The sequence below is a fragment of the Rhea americana genome, unplaced genomic scaffold (assembly GCF_003343005.1).
Source record: "Rhea americana isolate MKP2758 unplaced genomic scaffold, rheAme1 scaffold_42, whole genome shotgun sequence".
In the NCBI taxonomy this organism is placed as follows: Eukaryota; Metazoa; Chordata; class Aves; order Rheiformes; family Rheidae; genus Rhea; species Rhea americana.
In genome coordinates, this window is record NW_028186557.1 from 3700405 (window position 1) to 3710813 (window position 10409).

At 44.4% G+C, this 10409-nt stretch overlaps 1 protein-coding gene across 1 annotated transcript in view; it reads right to left on the reverse strand.

Annotated features, from left to right (window-relative positions):
• Positions 1-1660: 1660 nt before the first annotated feature.
• DACT1 (dishevelled binding antagonist of beta catenin 1) overlaps positions 1661-10409 on the reverse strand; it is a 23019-nt gene continuing 14270 nt past the window's right edge. Inside the window, exons 2-5 of the mRNA XM_085314972.1 lie at positions 9835-9895; positions 8482-8614; positions 6814-6876; positions 1661-4280 (exon numbers count right to left, since the gene is read on the reverse strand). Of these exons, the coding sequence (XP_085171098.1) occupies positions 2536-4280; positions 6814-6876; positions 8482-8614; positions 9835-9895 (2002 nt within the window). The 3' untranslated portion in view covers positions 1661-2535. The remainder of the gene's footprint in view (positions 4281-6813; positions 6877-8481; positions 8615-9834; positions 9896-10409) is intronic.

Below are 10409 nucleotides of genomic sequence, written 5' to 3' on the forward strand. Positions count from 1 at the left end.
TAATTCTTGGAGGAATTACTCTATATATCTATATATTTGTGGGTGTGTGTTTAGATAGATATAGATATAGATATATAAAAATAAGTGAAACATGCCCTTCCTTAAGTAAAGCAATGGTAGAGTTAAGAACAACTAGGGTGAGCTACAGCTTTTGCTGTATCATGGGTGATGAGATTGTAAGGACTTTCTGGGTCACTAGATCCAGAACCTTCTGGTCATATCACACGACCCCTTACAGAAACTGATGTTCCCCCATTAAAAAGTGGGGGGGGGATATAGGAGATAAATTTTATAGGAAGGGATTTGCTGCAATGTACAGATTAAAAGAAAAAACTCACCACTAAAGAGTATTACTACAGTCTCAGAAGCTACAAGTAGAGATGTTTAATYCTAGGTGGAGTCTCTTCTTCCTATATTTGCAATGAAAGAAGCTCGAGAAAAAACTCTTCCACCTCCCAGATGAGTAACAGCAGGAAGGACACTGAGCAACACACAAAGGAAGGCAACTACTAAGTAGACCTTGYTGCCAACCTGCTTTTCCACATACATCACTGAAATTCCTGCCCATCACAGCACCCATCTCAGTTGTACATGTTGCATTTGTCTAATAATAGAAGAGGAAAAATGTAGGTTTTCATATCAGGAATGAGTTCCACCCAGTGCTGTGCAAGAGTTAAACTTCAGCCATTACCATGATGACATAGGGAAGGMAAGGAAAGCAATCTGCAGAAAAACAGCAGCCAGCTAACTACAGGACTCAATGAACCAAGCAACCTTTCTTCTCCTCCACTGCATTGACAAATACGGGACAGGATCAAGGAGCACCCAGAGACCTGCAAGACTGAGGTGAGCAGAAGAGCAACATCCCCYTGTGGATGCCAGAGCAGAAGGTGAAGCTGCAGAGACCAGCCCATCCTCTGGGCCTGCTCCATCAGCCATGCCCGCCATAAACTTCCAGCCTTCCCACCAGGACAACCTTGCAAGCTGCTGCTGCAAAGGGAAGCAGCGCTGTCTCTRACTAGCTTCCTTCTCCTTTGCTGGTAGAGACTCTCCTCCAGTCCTAGGGAGGGKAGAGAAACTGAGACAGAGCCTGGGCAGTGACACAATTGTCACTTCTTCCCCATAACCTTGTCGGGGTTGTGATACAACCAGCTACTATGCCTGGAGTGGGCATCAAGGAGAGCAAATCTATACTCTGCTCTACCCAGCCCAGCTCCCAGAGCATACAGCTTTGAGGGATTCATTTACCGGCTGTTTCAGGGGACACCTGCTGCATTACACAGATCTGTTTGGTTACAGAAACCTACCATCTGCCCTTCAGTTGTCCCAACCAAAGTCTGCAAGCACCCTGCTCGCAAGGAGGATTAATATTACGTTTCCATCTGCTCCGAAACATGAGCTGCCCATAAGCAACAACCTGAAGATGTCTCTCAGCTCCTAAACCCCATCCCGGCCTTAAAAAATGCAAGTTACTAGAAAAACAAGAGGAGCCATGACTATCCAGTTCCCTCAAAYGCAAGCCACAGCAACATTTTAAACTTGCTCCATTTCCTGCATGACTAAGCTCCAGGGAATGTTAACAGGCCACATTAAAGAGACACCTAAGTGGTGACAACACTGATATAAAACCATTGACTGCGTCTGCACCAATGTAACAAACTTTTAAAAACTATTAAAACAGACTGTTTATTACAGCATATGATGTGTTATATTAATTTACACAATGATATATATAAAAACAGCCATTGATGATGTACAGTAAATTGGACATCAACAGGAATATTAAAACTACTGATACTCATGCACGTGACATGCATATGTTTTTTTTTTTTTTTTTTTTTGAAAAAAAAAAGCAGTTTTACACAATATACTGAAGTTACTAAGCCTTGGTCAGCTGCTCCAACAGTTTATTCTGCACAACACCACAGTCCGCACTGGGACTCCCAGGAAATAGGAGCAGAGTGCACTCCAGAGAAGGCAATTTAACCTTAGAGAGAGACTGAACAGGAGCCCTTTCCTTGTGGAAGAAGACTGAGAGAGGACAGGGGCAAGTTTCAAGGAGAAACTTTCAGCAGGAGAAAAATCGGCCAGACCGTCAGGAGGAACAAGTTCAAGATGTGGCAACAAGAGCAGCAGAAAGGGACAAGCAAAAAACATTAAGACCACCCACACTCCCTCCCTCTCTTCCCCTAAAAATTTATGACTATGCTGTTGATATCCTGTAAAAAAAAAACAAGAACTGAAAAACTAGGAATATTCATTCTCTGGAATATTAGCCTTTTCTTCAAAGCCCTCTGATACTACGCACTGGAGGCTGTTCACCACGGAAATGGCAGTGTTACTTTTTTTAAACGAATATAATCGTCTTTTATTTCCACTTAAAAGGCACTAGTATCCACCCAAGTTCTGAAGACAAGTGACATAATTTACCTTAAGTTTTAAATATTTGTATAAAAAAAAAATCTGTGAAAATATGTACACAAAAGCACCTTGCTTCCAAAAGCAGAAACAGATACATTCCACCAAGTCACTTCACTAGACAGTTGTCATCAGCTTCAGAGAGCCTGACCGAAAGCGAAGGATTTTCTTCTTGAGGTTATGAGAGGCTTTGATTTTGACAAAGGCCTTTGCTGCATTTTCATGCAGCTCYGGAGCTGTGACCGTTTGGATTGGGAGAGTCTGGACAAACTGAGACCAAATCAGACCCCCGCTTTCATCCGAGTCGCTGGTGGTTGTGCTCTCCCCTACAAATTCCACCTCACTCAAGCTCGACTCACTGTCTCCAAAGCAGTTCGTGGTGTAGTTGCTCTGCTCATCCTCGCTCGTGTCCACCACGGTGGAGTGGAACAAAGACTCGCACTCCGCCGAGTACTCCGAGTCGCTCGCTACGTAGGCGTAAGGGCTGACGTAAGGCAGGGGAACTTGCGAGTAGACTCCCACGCCTTCCCTCCGGTTCCTTCTCGCCCTCCGCAGGGCTTCCTCGTAGGAAATCTCTGCCGACGACTTCCACCGGCGATAGTCACCCCGCTTGTGTTTAGGTTTGGCGACCACGACCTCTCGGCTGTGTCCATGGGACCTGATGACAGATCTATGTAGGCCACCCTGCCTACTTTGGAGGCTGGACTCTGGCTGCAAACTGCTGCCTCTCTTCCCCCTTGAAGAGGGCTTTTTCAGTTTCTTATTTGTATCCAATTCATCAGGAAAGCGACATTTCTTGCTGACCGGCTTAGCTTTCTCCCTCAAGGTCTGAGAGCCGTTTTCTAGMACGTTGACAAGGTGGGGCCTGTGTTTCAGGGTGGAGCTTTTCAAAATCTTGACATTTTTGGTGCCTTTGTGAAGCTTAATGCTTTTCTGCTGGGCTGGTATGTACTGGGCATTCACCAGTAACCCATCATCCAGGCTCTGCGAGGAAGAGCCCTCACTTTTGAAATCCAGTGAAGGCCTCTCCTCCACAGGAGGAGATGTGGAGTGAGCCACCTGCAAGCTGCTCTTCAGCAGTATTTTTTTGGGAGGTTGACTCACTTTATTCTCCGGCTGCAATACCACTGGCTTGCCCGGGCTCTCTTTAGGAGACACAGCAAAGAGCTGGCCGTTTTCCTTGGGGATATCCCCCGCAGAAGCTACCACATTCCGATTTAGCTCTGGAGGCGCCGGTTTGACACTCCGCGGCAGGTGTTTGCTCTGAAGTTCGCTCACTGCACTGGGTGGGAAAGCCACCGGCAAAGGCATCTTTCTACCCTCCAGCTGCTCGCCACTYGAGTCTTTCGGCCTCTGCTTTAACGGGGAGAACGCCGTGTTGTCCAAGGCGGTTGTCCCACTGGCATGCAAGCAGCCTTGCTTCGAATTCTTCAGGTCCACAATGTTAGTATGCGAAACCACTGCTGTGGACTGTCTGACACACATGCTTCCGTGTCTCAAAATCCCTTTGGTGGGGTCAGCGTTGAGACTTGTCCTCGGTTTATTAGTCCTTACAGAATGAGTCTTTTTCTGAACCAGGCTTAAGATGTAACTGTCTATCCTCTTGCTGGCAGAAGGGCACGACATGGGCCAAGAGCCCTGCGGGAGAAAGGTGTTGGCTGCTTTTCCTGAGTCTGTTTCAGATCCGACGCAAACGTCACTAATATCGCAGCCAAGTCTCTCCTCTTCTCGCTGGGAGTTTTCAGTCACCGGGAGAAGAAACATGGGGCTCTGCACAGCTACCGCATGGAGTGGGCTGGGGTACCGGTAGACGTCATTCCCGTTTTTAGACACCAGATCACACTGGTATTTTGGATGTACATCTGCAACGACATCGAGGGAATTTGAGTGCGGTGTGGACAAAGAGCAACAGACAGAGCCTGCAGTCTGGTCCTCATGCCGGCCTTCCTTATTATAATCCATCCAGCCTATGAGATCTGAAAGGTATTTTAGAGAGTTTAGAGGTCCCGCTGGGGATAACACTGCTATGTTTTTCACACGCTGTCAAAGACTCTGGTCTCGTTYGCACGTACGGCATACTGTTTTAACTACAGCAGTGCGATTCAAACGGTAGAAACCTTGCAACTAGGGACACAGTTCAACCGATATAAACATATCGCTATTCTTGCAGGGGTCTATCTGTGTAGGATTTGCCCCAGCAGAACTACATAGGTGAAAAGATGAAAATCACAGCGTAGATGAGAGCATTTGTATTTGTTCTAAAACTGTGCCTACATTGTAAAGAGCTGCCTGTTTTACGCCCAAGCCACTCAGAAGTCTGTAATGGTCTCTCGTGGTTACACAGACACCTGCATAAGACATTGAGGGCCTGCCCATGTATGAATTATCTACTTGACCTTGCTAAATCCAAAAAGAAACACAAAAATGTAAACAAGAGACTGTAGAACTTGGAAAATTCAGGTTGACTTATGAATTGCTTTTAGCTTATTGACAGATTTCAATTCCAGATCTTTTCAAGTGTATCTTGGGGGAAAAAAATCTAGATTTAAATTTATTGCTATTATTAATAACAATAGATGTTCCTTTTGAGCGATAGAAGGTTAAAGAATGGGAGAAAGGCTCATCTTTCCATACAAGTACAAGGARTGCAGGTCAATACAGCTGACATCCTAGCTTCGGCTCTGCAAAAAGAGTTCTGTAAGAGAAATCCAGTGCTTTTTGAGATGTATAAGTCAGATTTAATGGCTACAKCATTTACTTAGGAAACAAGAGACCTTAGGAGCAGGGCTTCAATCCATGTACCTAACATTTATTATTTCTCTAATGCCAAGTTACACTTGCTTTGGGTAGGGGCACAATCTAAAGGATGCTTACAGATCACTTGCAGTCCTGTTTCCTCTCCTTGGGCCAAAATCTTCCTCCAGGATACTCAGACATGAACATATAGTGTTGTCACTTAACTGAGAGTTAATTCAAAGTGGTTCTACACCCTTTGATGAAAGTAGTTGATAGTGATGGAGTTGATGGGAGGGGGAAAACAGGGATTTGAGGAGGGGGAGAACAGGAACAGGAACTTCCTTCAGATAACCTCACAATTCTCCTGCATTTCCTAAATTTTATGTCATGGTTAGGAAGTGTTGCCAAAAACACTTCTTTTGAAACATGCCAGTTTGTGAAATTCATCTAGTGGAACAATATGTTTAATAAGAGTTTTAATTTTCATGAGGTATATAGAAAAAAAAAGAACAATACAATCTGCTGGAAATCCTTGCGCATGTTTTCCTTTCCAGGTATGCTTTTTGTAGATCATATATACCTTACAATAGGGAATGCTGAATTACCTTATATGCTCTGATAACTTAGAGCTTCTCAGCATCTCAGAATGAATGTATCCAAGGCTGTATTTTCCCACTTCTAGGTTAGAAGAACTTGAATTATTTTGTTCTTGATTCACAAAAAATCACTATAAGTTAACCTTGAAGAGCAGAAYGGAAATTGGAAATATTATGGTTAGGAGCATTCTCCACAATCTAGAATGAACCAAGGCTTTTGAACCAGTATGGTTGCAACTTCAACCAATAATGCTTGATCACCAGCCCTATTTCTGTCTCCTTTCTGGACAACAGACGGAGGAGGTCTTCCTATTTAACGTTCACACACCCTAACGCTTGCATCTTCAGCCTAGCATCAATGGRAATTCAATGACTGTTTGCCAAAGAGAAAAACAACTTTTTCTTTGTTCGTGATGGCTATTTGTCTATATTATATAAATGCAGAGCACACCTCAGCATGGTCATCTGCACGTGGAGGACCAACAGAAATGGCAAAAGGACTGCTGCAAACAAATTGATAGGAACTCTGCCCTCTGTAAAGCCTGTAGCTAGCGCCTTACTCTATCACTTCAATGAAGAGAAAGGCTCGTCTACATTGCACAGCTATTGTGGTATCTTTCCTTATTGCTATTCAGAAAAAATGCTTTTCTGAAGGAAATTATGAGAAATTAGCCAACTAATGTGTTTATGCGCGTATGTACCACTGCCCTCTACTGGGTAGTGCAGCTGTGATATTTTTCAAGTGTTAGCATGTGTTTAGTGACATATTCACATGTAGGGCTGGAGGAGTGGAAGAGAAATGGTCCTGCCCCATGGCACACGTACGTGATGGGCGCTGGAATCTTTTCAGAGCAGAGCACACCAAATGAAAAGAGRAAGGGTTAATCCAACCCAGATACTCCTGAGGCAATATTTCCAAAGCCAAAGCCACCTCCTGGAGTATGATGTATTCGACCTGCTTTTACTATACCTGCAGATTTAGGGCGTCCATCTGAGATAGTCAGTGTTGCCTCCAAAGGGCTGCAAAAGCAAGTGCTAGAATGGCAACTGGATAAACACTCACTGAAGACTGAATTAGATGAATTGGAGAGCGATCCAGAAGCTCCATCACTCAGCTCATAAAACCCTATAAAAATAAGAATTCATATTTATATTAGTTTCATCTATACAAATTTACCATTTGTGCCCCTAGAGAGGCACTCAAGCTGATGTTTATATTGGCTTAATGTACTGCAATCGGTTATGGGATATCATTCAGTCATTCAAAAAATAGTGCACRATTTAGTAATATCCTTAYTATTACGAAGAATTCAGCTTAAAARTAAAGCACTTAAGAGTAGCACTGTAGTTAGCATATGAAATCTTGAACCTTTTTTTTAACCTTTACAGGGGTTGGGAATTATTTTTCAGATTTTAGTAAGGCTGCATTTGCCATCCCTCTCATTTAATAGTGTATTATACACTCCAACAGAGACTCTCCTGCTTTTACTTGACTACAAAAACATTTTCCAAGTGTTGGACCCAATGCTATCCATTATTTTCATCAAAGTTCTGGAGGCAAATATAGCATTTGTGGATAACACAAAAGAAGGAGAATGGTAAATAATGAGTAGATATAGAAAAGTTTGTTTCCTGGCAGACTGGGTCCACTTGAGCAAAATGTGACATTGCATAGTCAAGATTTACATGACACACCTAGGATAAAGGAATTAAGGGCTTATCTCGAGGATGGGGATGCATCCCGGAAAGCAATATTCCTGAAAAGGACTCAGTCAGCATGGAAAAGCAGCTCAACCAAGTTCAATGATATGGCAAAAGGCTAACGAGTTTCTTGGATGTAGAAAGAGACCAGTGAGTAGCAGCAGGGAAATGACCTCACCAGTCTATATGGCACTCGTAAGGCAGATATTGGAACCGTGTGTCTAGTTCTGGAATCCAGCACACTTAAAGCAAAGCTAAAAATTGGAAAGGGGCCATAGAGCTATTTAAAAGCTGGGAAAATGCCTTAAAACGAATGACTTAATGAACTTGACCTGCTTAGCTCGGCAAAAAAGTTGAGTATTACACTGAAGAGCAACTCCAAAAGGAGAAAATACAGGGTACTAAAAAAGACTTTAGTCTATGGGAGAAAAGCATATAAAAAACAGTGCTACAATAAGTCAAATTCAGATGAGAAATAAGCAATATTTGTAACAGTGCAAGTGATTAGTTGGTGGAGTCGCCTCTTTTTCATATGTTCAGAACAAGTCTAGATGCCCCTCTGGAAGGTTCCTCATAGCTAAATGTGACTTACTGCATTCACCACAGTTAGAATGGAATGAAATTCAAAATATGGGGAATCAAATTATTTGATTCACTGTTCCCTCCTGGCTGTAAGATCAACTGTGAAATTTCTCCCACTGTTGATGCTTCCTTTAATCATTTTCTTGCAACCTCCTTCCTAATATGCAGGAGAATTGGAACTTTTCGACTTAATTTGTGGGTGGCCTTGGAAAAAAAAAAAAAAAAAAAGACATGCCCTGAACACTAAAAATCTAATTAGGCTTGAAACACTCCTCTGAGTATGTTCTCTAAAGACTATCATCTTTCCAGTGGTAGCTGAACTCTCCTAGTTGGCATTAATTATGAGTGTGAACATGCTATAGACATCTACCGTCCTAGTACTGAAAATTTCCAGCAGTTTAATTCCAGTTACCAAGAGAGGCCTCGTTTTGCTGAATACTGGCCTTACCTGAACTTGGACGGCTGTCTGTCTCAAGGTGCTCATCCGTCGTTTTTTCCACGTCCAGCCGGAGATCACTTATTTGCTTATCCAGTTCTTGTAATTGATTTAATAGACCCGCATCCCTCCTCCTCAAGCAGTTCTAGAAAACAACAGGACAAACAACATCAGCTCCGTCAGCGGGGCCGGGGCGAAGGGGCTCCAGAGGCAATCAGCCTTCTCCATCTGAGCATCCTAGAAACACTCTGTCAACGTTCTTTAAAAACAAACAAAAAATGAACAAACAGAACAAAGCCCTGGAAATCTAGACAGACACTCTGGACAAATATTTAGCTGAATTATGCAGAATTATGCAGGCATTTCATTCCAACTTCTTCCAGCCAGTTGGMCACTAGCAGCGTGCCTCACAATTTAGGCAGACCAACGCACCGGGTTGGCAAAGCACTCCTTGGAGGAACACGGCTATACCAGCAACGATGTGTTTTGCATGACGCACTACCTGCACGCATGAAACAGGCTGGCTCAGTGAAAGCACAGTTTTACCAGTGCAATAAGGGACTTTCACCACCACGGTGACGTTAGTCTAAGCTCACATCTGTTCACACAACAGGCTGAAACAGCTCCACCAACAAGTGTCCGTGGTGCGGGAACCGCCTCATTCTGTGGCTCATTATAAGCTTATGTTCCTCCATCTAAAGAGGAAGATTCCCAGGGCTGGGATCAGAGTCCTTTCATTAGTTTTACAATTGCAGCAGGAAGGAGAGTAATTCTTCCTCTTCTCCCATTATAATCGTATTAAATTGCTGTGAGATGAATTTTGAAGCTATTTATGAAGGTAATTTGATGGTACAAAATAAGCAATAAGAAATGATTTTGTAAGGCACTCATTAACCCACGGTCAATGCAATCAGTTTGCCTGTGTGTATTATAATTTTGCTTATCCATCACCAGTTTGATACACTTTTTAATTGTTCTGGCTTGGGAGAGAGTGGGGGTGCAGGAAGAGGGTTTATTCTTTCTCACAAGTGCATCATTTGACCGGTTCCCAGTGGTGCTCTGCTGCATTCACTGCAAAGAGTTTTGGTGCTCATAAGCGGACTAGTTCTAAACCGATTAAATCAAGAACTTCTCCCTTGGGGTGGGTCAGTCCTTGGGCAAAGGGAAAGTGAATGCTAATAGTATTAGAGAGGCTGCTGGAAAAAAAAAAAAAAAAAAAAAAAAAGATGAAGAGGATGCGCTGGCATCACACGGTCCTTGGGGAACCAGAGGGGCAATCCAAGTCTTCTCCCACATTTCTGATGGAAGCGGGGACCTGGACAGAAGCCAGGCTGCCGGAGGTGACGGGTTCAAGCGGTAACTCACTGCGCCACCTACTGCCACCGGTGTCCCCCCTCCCCCAGCGAGCGCTGCATCTGGTTCAGATCTGCAATGTCAAGTGCACAAATTAAAGTGCTACCACAAATCCTCATCTCGSAGTAATAATTCCCGGGACTTTCCTATGGCTGTTCGGCAGCTCTTTCCTGAGCCAGCGAGATCATTTATTTTTCTCTCTTAAGGGAAGAAATAATGCTAAATTAACTGAACCGAAAGGCTACCAAGGTGGGAAAAAAAGGAAAAAGGGAAAAAAGGAAAGGAAAATACATCACGCAGCCCAACTTCTCCCCCGGTGGAAGCAGCCGCCGAGCCAGGCACACAGAGCGCCCGGCACAGCCGCACGCTCTTCCCACCGAAAAACCCCCGTGCCGCTTCCCGCCGCCCTCCGCCCCCTCCCGCAGGAGCCCGCGCCGCGCCGCGCCGCGCCCGCGCCCCTCTTCCAGGGCGCCCCACGCCGCCGAGGGCACCGCGGCTTCCCACTTCCATTCAAGGCAAGGGCAGCGGGTCCGTTGCCTTGAATGGAAGCGGGAAGCTCCGCGGGGAGCCGCGCAGCCGCCCCCGCG